At 28.8% G+C, this 17,049-nt stretch overlaps 2 protein-coding genes across 2 annotated transcripts; both read left to right on the top strand.

Moving 5' to 3' along the window:
- The first annotated feature begins 1,144 nt into the window (after positions 1-1,144).
- Positions 1,145-3,149, top strand: LOC123192388 (trihelix transcription factor ASIL2). Its single transcript, XM_044604920.1, has 2 exons — positions 1,145-1,908; positions 2,570-3,149. The coding sequence occupies exons 1-2, from the start codon at positions 1,336-1,338 to the stop codon at positions 2,966-2,968; spliced, it is 972 nt and encodes a 323-aa protein (XP_044460855.1). The 5' UTR covers positions 1,145-1,335; the 3' UTR covers positions 2,969-3,149.
- Positions 3,150-4,182: 1,033 nt separating this feature from the next.
- LOC123192554 (thioredoxin-like protein CITRX1, chloroplastic) lies at positions 4,183-7,320 on the top strand. The gene is made up of 4 exons (XM_044605137.1): positions 4,183-4,626; positions 5,266-5,388; positions 6,492-6,572; positions 6,991-7,320. The coding sequence occupies exons 1-4, from the start codon at positions 4,375-4,377 to the stop codon at positions 7,105-7,107; spliced, it is 573 nt and encodes a 190-aa protein (XP_044461072.1). The 5' UTR covers positions 4,183-4,374; the 3' UTR covers positions 7,108-7,320.
- Positions 7,321-17,049: the final 9,729 nt, after the last annotated feature.

Here is a 17,049-nt window from a genome sequence, read left to right as displayed (position 1 = left end):
TATTTTTATTTATATCCATATATAGCATGCATATGAGTTTGTAGTGGATTTCTCTTTTTAAAAATCACAAACATTGGTCACACTAGGACTAGTATAAAAGCCAAGGGCCCCAGACCTTTTTAGGCTTTAAAAAACAAATGGGTTTTTCATCAGCTCTCCTGATAAGGCATCACAACAAATTGGGTTTGCAGAATCAATTGAGAGCCTCTTGTAGTGGTCAAAATTCAAATACCAAAAGCCTAATGCCCAAAAAGTCTCATCACTCTAGTGGTCATCATCGATCCTCCAAACCTTTCAAAAGCCAAAAGTAATGTCAAAAGTATTTCAAAAGTGAGTTAAAAAAAAAAAGAAAACAGGTATTGGGTTGTTTACCCTCTACACACACAATTTTTCTTTCACCTAAAGAATCTCACATATGTAATAAATAAATACATAAATAAATAAACAAAGAATTCACTTCCTATTTATTTATATATAAATATTTTATACAATATTTTCTCTTATATTTATGTCTTTGATATGTATATATTTCATAAAGGTAAAGGTAATGTGATAGGTCGTAAAATTGGCTAATATTGTGAAAGAGGAAAGATGAAAGAGGGTGATGAAAGTGGGTGACAGAGCCACGTGAGTGACCCACCAACCATTACCACTAACGCCACCACCTCCACCTCCACCTCTTGTTAATTTCCAGTGGATTTCTTGGTTGGCTTCATATCAACGCTAACAGCCAAAATCACTCAAACAAAACAATCAAATTACCTAATAAAGTGAAAGCTAAGATCATTTACTCCTTTGACAAACTCATCACTTCCCCACTACCCTTAACCCTCTAAATAAAGTGGAGTGCTCCTTCACCTCATGTAAAATGTTTACCATCCCTTAATTGGATCAAATTATTCCCATTTTTTATAATAATAAAATTATGTTTTTTAATAGACATATAAATAATATAATATTAGGTAATTATTGATTAAATTTTGAATTATTCAGTTTAATAATTATAAATTTAATTATTACGTACGTCATAAAATTTAGTTATCTAATAAAATCACGTAAAATTTTTTAATTATTAAAAAATAATTAATTATATAATGATATATCATACTGAAATTGTGTTAGGATGTATTTGTCTCCTCAAAATGCTAGTGGCTGTCTCTGCCCACTGAAACTAACCCTTTTCTGCTTATCATCTTTCTAAAATTCTTCATTTCTCTCCACGCTCCCAGTCCCACTTGCAATTTCCCTTAAACTTCTCTTCAACGTTTAGCTTCCTTCACAAATGTTAACTGTTTATTAACACTGTAAAAGTGTTTGGTTTTATCATGAGGAGAGATGGACAAAGAAACTAACCAGGAAGCCGCCACCCCATCTCTCCTCCCCCCGAATAACAAACAAGACTCCCCCAAAAAGCCCTTCACTCCCACCAACGACAGATTGAAGCGTGATGAATGGAGTGAAGGAGCCGTTTCAACGCTACTTGAAGCTTATGAGAACAAATGGGTGCTCAGAAACCGGGCCAAGCTCAAGGGCCAAGATTGGGAAGACGTTGCGAGATACGTTTCGTCGCGAGCCAACAACACCAAGTCTCCCAAAACGCAAACGCAGTGCAAGAACAAGATTGAGTCTATGAAGAAACGCTACCGATCGGAGTCTGCTAATGCTGATGGATCGTCCTGGCTTTTGTATCCTCGCCTTGATCTTTTGCTTCGTGGAAGTGCACAGCTTCCCCCACAGCCGCAGCCGCAACAGCTGCAGGGTCAACCGGTTAGTCCTGCTTTGATGCTGCTTGAACCGGCGCCGCAGACAGTGCTGCCTCCGGTGGCGGCTCCTCTACTAACCGTACCAGCGGCTGCTGGAACCACTCAAAACTCACATGGGTCCAATGGAATTGATAGAGCTGCCAAGGTCAGTGTTTACTAGTGGATTTTTTTTGCATTCAAATGGATATTTTGAGTAATTTTACTTCACTTTTTTTTACCCTTTCAATAGAAGGATTCATTATTTTTTTTGGTTTTAGCAACAGAGAAAAATAATTACTGCAGGTAAATTTTGATTCAAAAAGTGGTAATATACTTAAGTTTTACCCTACAATATAAGTAATATTTGTTGCTGCAAGGCACGTCTTTTAACTTCAGGCTCTTTCAACAATCTTTACCATATTCGGGAGCATATTATTATTGTTGATAACATTGTTGATGAAATTGATCACTGCCCACAAGTAGTTTGATTGGCAAAGCACGTAGAATCCCCCAGTGGAGGGTTTGGATTGAGATTATTTACCTAAAACAGTGATTATAAAATTAATCATTAGACTTAAAATTATATATATTCTATAAGATTGGTATAGGTTTCGTCATGAAAAAATATATTATTCGTTATAGTCACTATATAGTGTTTGACTGAAATAAATAAAATTTTTTATTATAATCAAAGAAACAAAAACAAAGTAAATGCAATACGATGTGATTTTATAAGATTGATATATAAGTACGTATATGTTTAGAGTTTAAATGTAGTACTATGTAGTGATCAATTATGATGAAATTTTGTTGCTTGGGTTTGACAGGAAGATGGTGTGGAAACGAAGGTATCAGACCATTTATCAGACAAGAAAGCAATAGACACAGACAGCAGCACACCAGCTCTATACAGTAGTGAAGAGGAGAAGATAAGGGCGAAGAAGTTGAAGACGAAAATGGAGAAAAAGAAGAGGCGAAAAAGGGAAGAATGGGAAATAGCAGAAAGCATCCGGTGGCTTGCAGAAGTAGTGGTTCGATCAGAAAAAGCAAGAATGGAGACGATGAGAGAGATTGAGAAAATGAGAGTTGAAGCAGAGGCTAAAAGAGGAGAAATGGACCTCAAAAGAACAGAGATTATTGCCAATACTCAGCTTGAGATTGCAAAGCTGTTTGCTTCAACAAGTGGAAAAGGGGTTGATTCTTCCCTAAGGATTGGAAGAAACTGAAATCATAATTTTAGTAAATAAGAAGTATAAATTTTGGATAAGGATCGGATAATCTTGATTAACTTTCCCTCCCGTACAATGATCCACTAATTAATTATATAAATGTAATTTAATGTTACTTAGCCTTGTGTACTGACAATGATGAGGAAGAATGGGAAATCTTAAGAATGCATTGGTAGCCTAGGAAAATATTGTCCTCCTTCCAGGAGGAATTCCCCCGCGCGTGCACACACATATATAGATATTTATTTTTTATTATTATTATTTAAAAAATTATTGAATATAAATTATTATTATAATTAATAAATATAAATAATTAATTTGTTTGAATAGATATAATAAAATAATATCAAGATATTATTTTACTTAAATATTTTTTTATTTAATTATTTTAAAATATTATTTATATTACTTGTTATAATAATTAAAAATGAAAGTATTTTTATTTTAAAAAATTAATAAAAGATATAATATAATAAACTTAAAATTATTGAAACAATATTTTAATATTTAAGATAAAATTAATAATAAAATTATTTTTTATATTTTTTATCACATCACTATTAATAATCATTCAATTTTTCATCATATTAATAATAAATAATTAATACATAATTAATAAATCAGGATTCTCTATAACAATTTATTATTAATCATTCAATTTCTCATAACATTAATAATAAATAATTAGTACGCTTGTGTTCACCACATTAATTTTTTATTATTATTATTATTATTATTATTATTATTATATTTTGATTTCTTTTAATATTAAGAAATTTCATTTGAATTCTCATATTAATTTTTTAGATTTTTATAATATTAATAATAAATAATTAATATATATTTATAAAGTAAATAGTGTAAAACCGTGGCAAATCTAACAGAGTCTGCTATAATAATGGTTCGAGCTAAAAGAGACATAGCCCAGCCGACCCCCTCAGCACGTCTAGAGTAGGGGAAACACAACAGCATGACACATGGACAAATACAAGAAGGGAGAATGGTAATAGAAATGGGAGGATAATTTTGTAATTCAATAAAATTATGTGTATAATTTTTATATATAATTTTATACATATATAATAATATATTATATATAATTAGATATTATTTTATTTTTAATTATTTAATTATATAATAATATATTATTATTTATATATATAATTGTATATATAATTCTACGCATACATACAATCACGATGGGATTGGTTTTGGGAGAGTAATATAGCCAATTGAAGGCCAATGGATTCTTGGCACTTCATATACCAGCACAGTGCTATCCTAAATACTGACAGGTAAATATATTTTTATGAAACCAAACAGACCCCAAATTTTATCTGCAACATTTCCCTGAACGCCCTGCTAAAACCCCTGCAAAATCTTAACCCTTCCCTTCGCTCCAAATGGCTCTCCTCCATTTTCACACAATTCCCACTTTTTCTTCAATTTCTTCATTTTACTCATCATCACCGTCAACCTCACCTCAATTTTCACCCTCCCACTCTTCTTCCGTTAAAACCCTTCAACAAAACCTCTCACTCTCTCCATTTTCCTTCCCGATTACAAAAGATCCACACTTTTCTTTCTCAACACACCCCAGAAGGTTGCTTTGCAAACCCCCTCTTGGAAAATACGTCAGAGAAGACTACCTTGTGGTATGCTCATGTTTCTACTGCAGGCATATTTATGATTCTACTTAATTTTTAATTTTATGTTTCTTTTTTCTTGGTGGCCTTTAAATTCACTTCACTATATACTCAATTTATGATTTTTTAATAACATCACTATGTACTCAATTATGCTTTTTTAATATTTATTATTTTTTTAAGGGCTGTTATTGTTTTGGATTTCTGAAGAAGTTTAAAAATCTTGCGGATAGGAGATGTTAATGAATTCAGAAAATTAGAGACCTCGATTCTTTTTTTTTTTTTTTTTAGCCGGGTGAAAGTGCTCGAATTTATTTGAAATTTTAGTTGAGAAGTAGAATTTATTTGTTACATTTTTTATTAGATCTTTTAGGCATAACATATATGAAGTGAAAGAATATATGAATGAATAAGGTCCCTTAAAGTGTTATTTAATTATTTAAAAAAAATTATATAGTTTATGAAACTCCATCAATGATCTTTCATAAGTGAGGTTTATAAAGATTTTCAAAAAATTTGTCATTAGAAAGAAAAGGCTTTCATTTTGGTAGATACTTTTTCATTTATATTTCTGGGGCGTTGACTATTTTTTCTCATATGTTCTCCTTGAGTTGGGAGCTTAATGCATATGATGTTTTTGTGCGACAGAAGAAGAAGACAGCTCAAGAGATTCAGGAGCTGGTAAAGGGGGAGAGAAATGTACCACTTGTTATTGATTTCTATGCGACATGGTGTGGACCCTGTATTCTAATGGCTCAGGAGCTTGAAATGGTATGTGTGCTGTTTTTTGTTTTGAACTGTTTGAAACATTTCAGTTGTGGTTATTTCTAGCAATGTTTGCAAATTTTGGTGTTATTCTGCGTGATTAGTTAAATTCCTATAGCTAGTGACTACTAGCGGTAGTGAGATTAAAATTTTTTATGCGTAATTGGGGACGTGTATTGAGATTATTGTCTGAATTATATTAGCTTCTAAACAAGCTATTCGTTACTAGATTCAATTTAGGATAATTGTAGTTCTTTCTTTTGCATCGTAGCATTGAGAGGAGAAGATAATTCACAAATCTGTTCAAACACTACAGTAGGTAGAATTTGAACACTTGCTGGTGAACTAATTAATTAAAGGGAAGGTCTGAAGATACATTTTTTCTTGCATAATGTTGTCATTATTACATTGCAATCTTTTAAGCCCTCTATTTTAAATTTAGGATGTGTAGGAGGAAGACATCATATTTAACTAATTTCACTGAATTGGCACTATGACTTGGTGATGTCACCTGATTAATCAGATAGTAAATGGGAGAACTAAGGTTCAACAGAGCAGATTTGCAGATTTTTTTTTTAAGAAGATAATGGATCAATTTTCTGAGTTAGGAATTTAGCTGAATGATATGGACTTTCTCTTGCCGAATGACTTCCATTTCAATGATGGATTAACAGATAAAATGGAAATGAGTACCATTCCAATTTTCTCTATGGGCTTTATTTTTATGATTGTTTGCTATGTTAATAATGCAATGTTTTATATAAGAAAAGTAGCTATGCCAATCTGCATTTATAGAACTGTAACTGACATCTGAATAATTTACATACGTTTGGGGCTTTTGACAGATTGCAACCACTGTTAGATAACTTGGATTGCCATCTGAATATGAGTGTTCTATGTTTGCTACATCAACTTTTTCATTATATTGAACACAGCCCATTTTTTCCTTTGGTTATCATGCTGTATTGGTTCTTGACATGCTACAAAAAAGGCTTCAAAAGTTTTCTCCCAAGCTCTGATACTTCATAGTTGTTGAGGGATAGCGATATTGGATTCTCTGTCACTCAAAATTACAAACTTGGGAATAATGTCTGTACTAATTATCACAGCTAGCAGTGGAGTACGAGAGCAATGTACTGATTGTCAAGGTTGATACAGATGATGAATATGAATTCGCACGTGACATGCAGGTTATCTCCTTTTTTTTTTTTCTTGTTTATTAGTTTTTGCATCTGAGTTTGCTGAGGAAAAAGGAAACTTGTAGTTTGAACAGGCGAAATTCTCCACCTTTCCTAGTTTGAACAGAATCAGATGAATCACTATATTTGCATTTTATGTATTTTTTTTTTCTGGATAGCGTTTGTGTTGAAAAATAGGTGAAATTCTCCACCTTTCTTAGCTTAAACAGAATCAGATACATCACTATATTTTTGTTTTCAACTTCTACTTTTCAGCCTACATGTCTTATAGTTATCTTGTATTCCTGTATAAAATTCATTTTGTTGCAACCTTTGAAATCATTATGTTTACTTTTTTGGTTAATGGAGCTTCGAATTTACAGCAGTTTACTTGAATGAAGAAAAACCAATTTACAATCTTGTTTTTCAGGTTCGAGGTCTTCCAACTCTATTTTTCATTAGTCCAGATCCAAACAAAGATGCAATCCGGACTGAAGGGCTTATACCGATACAGATGATGAGGGACATAATTGACAAAGACATGTGAAGACATTGCAGGAAGAATTCTTTGCTTCCTAGTTTTGTTTTTGAATTTTGTTGTAACATTTTGTAGTAGTAGTGTAGACTCATCAGTTCTATAGCTCAAATGTGATTGAGCAATTTTTCTTTTTTGTTTTCCTCATTCTTTGCTCAATTGAGATGCATTTGGAAACAACCTCAAATTAAATATGGATTTCTAATTTCAAAAAAATTCCATGAATCAGAAAGTGTAAAACTCTATGTGTTTTACAGAGCTTATTATTTATAATATTAAGATGGATTATAATAATGGGCTGATTACTGAATTCTATATAATAATGGATGAGGGAAATTAATTAAAAAAACTACTTTTTGAAAGATTTATACAAAATAATTAGGGAAATATTATGTGCACCAAATTTGTTACTGAAATCAATACCGACAGATGTGGAAGCTGAAAGGGCAATTTAAATAGTGATGCAGATGAGAAGTTTGCAATATATTTAAGTCCTAAAACATGAAATCAAACAAGATTAGATCATTATATTTAATTAGTAAGATCAATATTAACACAAAATCAAACAATCATGATTTTTAAATTGGTAAAATGTTTGAAGATTTTTTTTAAAAAAAAAAGTTATGGTTTTACTTTTACGTTTATATGATGAACTTGATGGATTTAACAGTTGTTTTGGTGATTTAGTTATGGATGTAGTTGGATTGAAGAGAGTATGGATGCAGTTGCATAGGATTGAATTGATTTTCTAGTAAACTAGACAATTGGACTTGAGACACTACGTGTAACGTCATTCAATAGTGTAAAGAGGGTTTATGTGATTTCGCCACATGCAATAGAGGTTTATATAATATTATTAGGTGTAACGAGGGGGTTAACGGAATTTAACCATGCATAATGGGCATTAATGTAATATTATTATGTGAAATAGGGAGTTAATGTGATTTTACTAAGCATAATATGGGATTAAGTGAAGAATTTTAAAATAAAAAGGGGTCAAACATACCCTAGTACAAGTAATTCATGTTCTATTAGAATAAAATTTTAGGTCAACTCATGTTTTTTTTTTTCAATATACATTCAACTTTTTGTACTACTTTTTAGGGTTATTATAATTTTCTCGTAAAGGGTTTACGAATTTGTAAAGTTGGATTTAGGGTTTTATAAAGTCGAGTTTAAAGTTTAAATTTCTTGTGAAACATAAACCTTAAACCCTTTAGGGATTAAGGTTTGGATTTTGTAAATTATAGTTAAGGGTTTAGAGTTTTGTAAATTAAAGTTTAAAATTTAAGGGTTTATTATAATTTTCTTTTTTGTCTGTAAACCTCAATCCTTAGACCTTGTATATTCATGTATATGCATATCATATCATATTTTAAAATATTTATTTTTAGGTATGATTATTCATAAAAGACAAACAACGCAAGAATTATAAATAGAGATGAGAAAATTCAAACACCAAATTTATAGCGGTTCAGCATTCCAAGGTCTATGTCAACTCTTTCAGGAATCTTTCTTGAAGAAATTCTACCATCACAACTGCTCTTTATCCTTAACCAGGATTAGGATTTTTCTTCGTTCAAGTTGGCTTTCAAGATGCCACTAAAATTTACTCAAATGTTATGGGCCAAATGGTCATTTTAAACCTCAGATACTACACGGCCGCTCGGTTTGTTTCCACTTAATAAAGATTTCCTTATTACGATACTTTTCTATCATCCATGTTGATACGTTGATATGATAAATAATAGAGATAATAATTTGATTATTATATATCTTATATATTAAAAAATTGTTAATATAATTTAATTTTATTATAATTATATTTTTTATTTATTAATTTTTAAAATAAAAATAATCATGTTTTTAATTAATAAATAAATAATATTTTTTTAAAATCATACCTAAAAACATTTAAATAAAATAATTATCTGAATATTATGGTAAGTATTATTTTATTCGTCTTGACCTTGGTAACGTTACGGAATATTTTTACAAGTCTACCCCTTCAAAAAAAAATTAAAGCATTCTTCCAGCAAATTATCAGCAGTTTCCATGCCGGCAATTCTCTTAACCTCGATATACTACTGATTAATGAGCTCCTTAATTAATTTGGAAATTAGTACAAATATATAATAAGATTTAATTCAACTGACATCTTAATACCTTCATTAAAGAACCTTTCCCATTGAAATGCAGCTACAGATGACCTCACACGTTTTTCTCAACAGGAAAATTTTTAGTTAAAATTACCGGAAGAAATGCAGCTACATTTGGTGAGATTCATCCAACACTATTTTCCAAAATTGCTTGTCAAAGAACAACGTTTTCCGTAGCAGCCGTGACAGCCGGAGAGAAAGCGAGGAACATGAGAGCCAGCATAATTCCCACTGGAAAGAACAGAAGCATCAATGGTGGAGGAGGCAGCGGCGGCAGAATCAACGGCAGCACCACTATAAACGCCGCCAGACCGACCAGTATCACCACACTCCCTACACTAAAGCAACAACGTCCCATTCTCGCAGATCTTGTTTGCTCATCTCACGGGAAAAATGCTCGGCTTGGAAAATTTAGAGAAAATTTTTCTTTGATTTTGTGTTTTGAGGGCTGTGTATTTAATTAGGTTTTTGTTTTGTTTTGTTTTTGAGAGTTGGAAATGAGATGAAGCCGTATTTATAGAGTGCAATAAGCGTGCGAGACAGCGCAGCGAGATCTCAGCCGTTGATAGTTTTTTTATTGTGAACGGCAAAATAGGTTAGAAATAATAATAAATACATAATTTTATATATAAATAATAATTTATTATCATATAGTTAAATAATTAATAATTAAAAATAAAATAATAATTAATTATATAATAATATATTATTAATTATACATAAAATTATATATAAAAATTAATGGGAAAATAGGGGACAAAAATTTGTGGGAGTTTGTTCGATGCATGGATTCTACACTTCATTTTGACTACAAGTTTTCATTTTTCTAGTTTGTTTTAATCTTGTCTCCATCTTTTCTATGTTGAGCACAAGTTAGAATATCTTTTTTGTTAGGTAATATTTTATTAATAAAATTAAAAATTATCTTATATGTAATAAAATTTAATAAATATAAATAATTATTATATTTAAATCATAATAATAATAAAAAATTATTTTATTTAAATATGTTTAAGTTTAATTATTTTAAAATATTTTTTATATTATTTATTATATTAATTAAAAACAAAAATCTTTAAAATTAATAAATAAAAATATAATTATAATAAAATCAAAAATATTATAATTATGAAATTTATCAACACCGTGCAACTACAAGATTTGTTACCTATCTTAAATTTATAAAATATTTAATAATTATGAAATTCATCAAATTATAAATTTTGAAAAATGAAAGGTTTAAGGCAAATAAATTAACCAAATTCAAACTCTTTGAAAGTAATATTTTTATGACATTTTTATAAGAAATATATGACTTATGACAAAATATTATTGGTAGGAATCATAACAACTTTTTTTTTAATTTATTTTCAGCAATGTTTGTTTTATCATTATATATCTTTTAATTATATTTGAAAATATATTGGTGGAATTACAATTTTAAAAATGGGTAAAGTATTAGAATGTTCAGGGAGAATATTTAGATTCAAATATTTATTATATTTGTAAAATTTTAATTTATCTGATACAATAATTATAAGTTTAACCACTGTATTTTGAATTTATTCATTCAATCAATATAAACAAAATCTCATATATATATATATATATATATATATATATATATATATATATATATATATATATATATATATATATATATATATATATAGAGAGAGAGAGAGAGAGAGAGAGAGAGAGAGAGAGAGAGAGAGAGAGAGAGAGAGAGAGAGAGAGAGAGAGAGAGAGAGAGAGAGAGAGAGAGAGAGATGGAATTCATTATTAATATTATTTATTAATTCTAGATGAAATAACATTTTTCCTATATATAATATTAAGTGAAAAGTTAAATAATTAATTAAAATTATTTAATGTTTAAAATCAATTCTTTATTATTTTTACCTAATGGGTATGTTTGAATTATTAACATAATAAAAAAGTCATTAAAGATAAATAATTATTTTAGTAAAGGGGCAAAAAGTTATAAGAGAATTATTATATTATTATGATACAAAATATACATATTCTAGTATATTTTTTTATAGTTATAAATGAAAATATAATAATTCATGCCACTTTTGGTTAGCTCGGATTGGGACATAATTTTATTTAATATGAGCTGATTCAATCATAATTCAAACTATATTTCATATAAAGAAGGACAAAAAACTAACTCCTATCCAAAGTTCATTACATTTCTAAATTAGTATCTATTAATTATTAAAAACTCAAATATTTATCTGTAAATAATTAAAATTAATAAAACCAGTTAAGTTTTAATAATAAAATCATCATTAACTAGTAATATATTAAAAATAATAAAATATTACTAATATCTCTTTTAAGTTTAGAAAACTAACAATTTTCTTTCAAAATTAAACTTTAAAACTTAAATTTCCCCTTAAGGTTTTAATTTTTTTCAAGTAATTTATCGACGATCCACCAACTCTCAAACTCTATCTCTTCCTCCCGATGATGTCTACCTCTTTGGTGTTGCTTCTAGCACTCATCTCCGACAACAATCATCCAATGATTGGTGACTCTTTGTCGTGATGGCTCAAGCTATGGCCAATCTATGATTGTCTAGGTCTTCATTGTCGACTCAAGTCGTGGTCGATCTATGCTTGCCTAGGTCTTTGTCGTCGTCTATGCTTGATTGGTGACAAAGAGGAGAGAGTGTTGGAGACCCAAATGGTTAGACAATCGACATCAAAGACAAGAGCTAAAAGTAATATCAAAGAAAGAGACATTGTCAAAAGGGAGAGCCAGTGTCAGAGAACTAGCCATTTGCTAAAAGATTATCCTAAAAAATTGAAACTCTAAGAAAAAATGTAAATTTTCAAAATTTAATATTAAAAAGAAATTGTTAGTTTCTAAACTCAGAAAAAAATATATAATATTTTATTATTTTTAATATATTACTAATTAAATAATAATTTTACCTTTAAAGCTTATCTGAAACTATTAATTTTAATTACTTATAAGTAGATATTTAAGTTTTTAATAATTAATAAATACCCATTTAAAAACACAATAAACTTTAAGTGGAAGTAATTGCTTTGGCCAATAAAAAAATTCAACTTCAATTTAATTCTTTTAATCATATTATATGAATCTTGTCAAAATGAACAACTGTAATGAAAAGTATTGCAATAATTTTTTGGGTAGATTAGCACGTAAAATGAAGTATTAGAAAAAGTAGTGTTATATATATATATATATATATTATATTTTTTTTATATAATTTTTAATTAAATAATTAAAAATAAAAAGTAAAATAATTTTTAATTATATAATATATTATTTTGTGTATAATTATTATATAAACAAAAATGATGCACGTGACTTTATTGTATCAGGAAAAGCTTGGATGGATTTAGTGCAGAAAATCAGGGTTGGAGAAATGGTCAGAATCAAAGAGTCCAAATCCCAATATATTCTCAGCTGACTATATCTACTAAATTATAATTTTCTGAAAACCAAATGGAATTTTTTAAATATATATACTTGTCAGTCAAGTTGTTGTGTCGTTCGGTCCCTTGTTTATTTTGTTTCTCTTTTCAATGAATCAATGTTATACGGTAGAGGAATAATAAAGTATCAATTTTAAAAATTAATTAATTAATTAATTAATCAATTTGTCAATATATTTTTCTTGTTATATGGAAATACTTTAATTGATGATTTGGATTAATAAAAATTAAAAAAAAAAAAAAAGAAAGTAGAGTAGAGAGGGGATTCATCCTTTTATCTAAATGATCAAAAGGATCCCCCAAATCTGAAGAATCTTAATTTCTCAGAGATAAATTCAGAAATTCATAATTATAGCCTGCTACAATCTGCCATATTAGCGTGAGAAGGCAAAAGACAAGCAATTATTTTTCAGAAATTTAATTTTTTTTTTCTTTTTTCTAATTATGGTAGAGACAAACCCAAATGGGTAATGGTAGGAACCATTATGCCATTTTGATTACATTTCCATTCACTCAATTGCTAAGCAAGCAATCATAATTTCAACTCTACAATATAAATTCCTTCAAAGAAAATGGACCCCAACTTTAGACTTGTAAGTTTAAATCTCTTTTAAAATTAAAATTTTAATTTAATTAATATAATAATATTATAAAATTAATTAATAAATTTGAAATTTTACTTACCAAATAAGATTAAATCAAACTTAAAAAAAGAAAAAGTTCCAGTTCAGAATTCAAGAAACCAGAGTCTTTTGCCTTTTACACGCTAAGAGATGGAGATGGAGATGGAGATGGGAAAAGTTCATAGAATTTAATAAATGGGTTTGGAAGGAAAAACAGAAAAGATGCTTCTCAAAGTCCGAGAATGCTCGGAGGGGAAGCATGGCCTAAAATGATTTACCAATATCTCTTGGGAACCGGCGCACTGTCTGAGTTCAATGCATGGAGGACAATTAAACGTCAAAATTCTTTCTTTTCTTATTATTTTTTTTTTCAGTCTGACACTTAAACATTTCACGTACCACCACGGCCACGGCATTTTATTCAAAGGCCAAAAGACTTGTTCCCACTCAAGGCGAAATGAAAATCCCAACTACATCACCATTCATTTTCAAAAATTTAAATAAATCCATCGTAAACTATTATTGTCAAAGTTTTGTCACTGTCCGACCATTGAAAGTTAAATTTTTAGGCAAAAATTATCTGAAAATCCTAATAACTTTTGTTTAAAAATCTAAATGATTTTTGTCTGACAATAACATTCAAACGAATCGTCTGAACATGTCATTCTCTAGAGAAAAATTATCTAAAATTTTGAATGATTTTTATCTAGATTTTCAGACAACATGACTTAGGGAGAGATAGTTAGATTTTTCTCTAAGGATTAGAGTTGAAAATATCATCATCGATAAAAAAAGTTCAGAAAGAGAAAACCTTTTTTTTTTTAATGGAAGGAATACTATTTTTCAAAATTAAAAATCTTTAGGTAAATATGCGATTGTTAGTTTTTAAAAATTATAAAAAATAAATAAATTTTATATTTTCTAATTTTTTTATTAAATGATAATTTCACTTTTAATTTTATCTGAATTTTTTAATAAAATTTTATTCATGAGTGAATGTTTAAATTTTTAAAAGTTAGTAAAGATTACTTTGGATTTTTACAGTACCTTATGTGGGATCAAGTCATTTGGCCTTATTCAAATTCATTTCTTAAATCATGTTCAATCCAACCAAATATTGTTCTAACATTCTTCCTCCATCCAGCGATGCATTCATGAATCTCATTAAAAGCTGCCACAGTCCCTTCTTCCGCATCATTTATAAATTCATTACAAAATCTTACCACGTGAAAAATATTAACATTTTATTCAAAAAGATAGAAATAATTAATTTAACGATTTAAATAAAAACAAGACATTTCATAGATCTGGGGGGTGTACAGCTGTTGCACTCATGTTGATATCTTATATGGTACTTTGTAGCACATAGAATATAAGATTTTATTGTAAGAAAAGAAATGGGAGATACAAGAATAGAAAAATACGATGGCTTTTCTTGGTTTGATGAAGGAATGGTGGGTCGAAATCATATACATAAAATGGTTCAATGTATATGGATGCCTTTCTCTCTCGGCCCTAGGTTTCTCTCTCCCCCTTTCCAAAACATCACACCAAATCATGTTACTTTTACATATGAATAGATCCGAGTCTTAAATAAATTAATCTCAAATAAGTTTGAGTGAACTCGATTTTGAGCTATTCATTAAACTCGTAAGTTAAAATTTTTGATATAAAATGACGTTATTTTGATCAATATATATATTAAAATAATATCATTTTAATAACGAGTTAGTTAAAGTTCGAATTTGAACTGAGTTAGAGTTTGAAACGAGCCAAGCTTGAGCGTATCTATAACGAACTCAAATTCGGTTTAACTTGATTTAAATTTAGTCCTACTTATGCATATTCATTAATCCATGTTGCAAAAATCTTGGCTTAATTTGGCCACAAAATCGTTGTAGTCCTTAAGGTTTTATTGCCCACTATATCAAGGTATAAAATCATGTTATTTAAAACTATCGTCTTTAATCAGTGAGTTGAATTCACATGGTCTAAGGTTTTCTCTGTTAATGTGGGGATTTCAAATCCTAATGATAACTTAAATGGTTAAGTGTGAAACCTTAAATAGTTTTAAAAAGGGTTTATGTCTGAAAATTGTGGATATTATATTAAAACCAAATAATAAACTTAAAATTTTACTTATTTACTGTAAAAAAATTAATTCAAAAAAGAAAAACTGACTATTCTTCTTTTTAAAAAAAATGATTGGCGGTTGAGAACTTCTAAGCGGGATTCTGATTATCCCTTCCAAGAGTGAACTAATTGACTCAATTTGTGGTGTTAATTACTCCGGGAATTGGACAGCGGGCTGGTTTCTTTGACTGAAATTTCTCACAGAAATTAATTAACTTTTTTTATTGCTGCCTACTACTACTACTACTAGTATGACAGGTGTCAATTTTGTTTATCCAATGCAGTAAGTGATAGTTTATATAGAGTGAGGACCAGAGACGAAAGGTATTTTAATACGTTTTTTTAACCTGATATTTCAAAGCTTACACCCTATATTATATTATATTATTAGTAATTCTGTGAGTGAATGCCAACTTCAAATTGGAAGACCCTTTGATGGTATCAAAAGAAAAATCCCAAACCGAATCTTACGTTACAAAGGCCGCTCAATAAAGACGTTAGTCACAATACATAAGTAAATTTTATTAATGTAGTTATAAATTAATGCATTTAAATTCAAAATTATATATTAAATTTGAAGGGAAGAAGGAAAAAGGAGAGAGAAAAGGGTCTCGTATTCGTTCATAAATAAAGAGAGAGAGAGAGAATTATGTTTTCTTTATATCAAACTATAAACTAAGGAGAACCCTATAAACATCAAAATTTTGACCATTAAGTTAAACCACAGAAAAATTTTGGTGTTATTTTCTCTTATTAACTTTATTTACACCCGCATATCAATAGAGATGAACAGTTTTAAGTACTTTATTGAAAAAAAAACTAAAATCATAATCAAAATCAATTAGTTTCTAAAAATAAGAATCAAAAGTTAATTCTGAGTAGGATATGGTTCTTTTCCACAATCAATGATTTAAATTTGATTTTTTTGATTCATTTCTCTTTTTTTTTTTTTCATAAGTGATTATTTATGTCTCGCTTATTCATAATTTCATCTCCAAATAAATAAATTTGTTGATCAGAAAAATAAAATAATATTGTTTGGTCCATGCAAAAATAGAAATTAAAATCACTTTCTTTATAAATAACTAGGAGTTAGAAGAGATTAATTTATCATGAATTTATTTTTCTTGCTTCAGGGAGGCAAGTTCCTGCGTAAAGTTAGTCGGTCTGAGAGAGGGAGAAATTTAAAAAATTGTTTATGTGTAAATTTTAGTTTACATTTTCTTATAATTTTTTTTAAAGTTTGAACACCACATATGCATCCACCCAATTTCTTAAATGTTGTGTTAGTCATGTCAAAGGCTCTGTAGTTTTCTGTAATGTGTGAGACCGGTTGTAGTTGCCTTGATTTCTGAAGATTTCAAGTTGCACGGTAAAAGAAATTGGATACTTCCGACAACACAAGCTCGAAAACGGAGGATATTGGTTAAAATTTTATATTTATGTATATATTGAGGCAACTTTCTTTTATTATATATGTAGGTTAAAATATAAAATAATTTTAAAGTTTATATTTATTCAATTAAAAATTATTTAATTAAGTATAAATTCATACCATTAAGATAT

Source organism: Mangifera indica, chromosome 12 (genome assembly GCF_011075055.1).
Source record: "Mangifera indica cultivar Alphonso chromosome 12, CATAS_Mindica_2.1, whole genome shotgun sequence".
Taxonomy (NCBI): domain Eukaryota; kingdom Viridiplantae; phylum Streptophyta; class Magnoliopsida; order Sapindales; family Anacardiaceae; genus Mangifera; species Mangifera indica.
The sequence above is the reverse complement of the archived record's forward strand: the minus strand, read 5'-3'. Positions and strand labels throughout refer to the sequence as shown.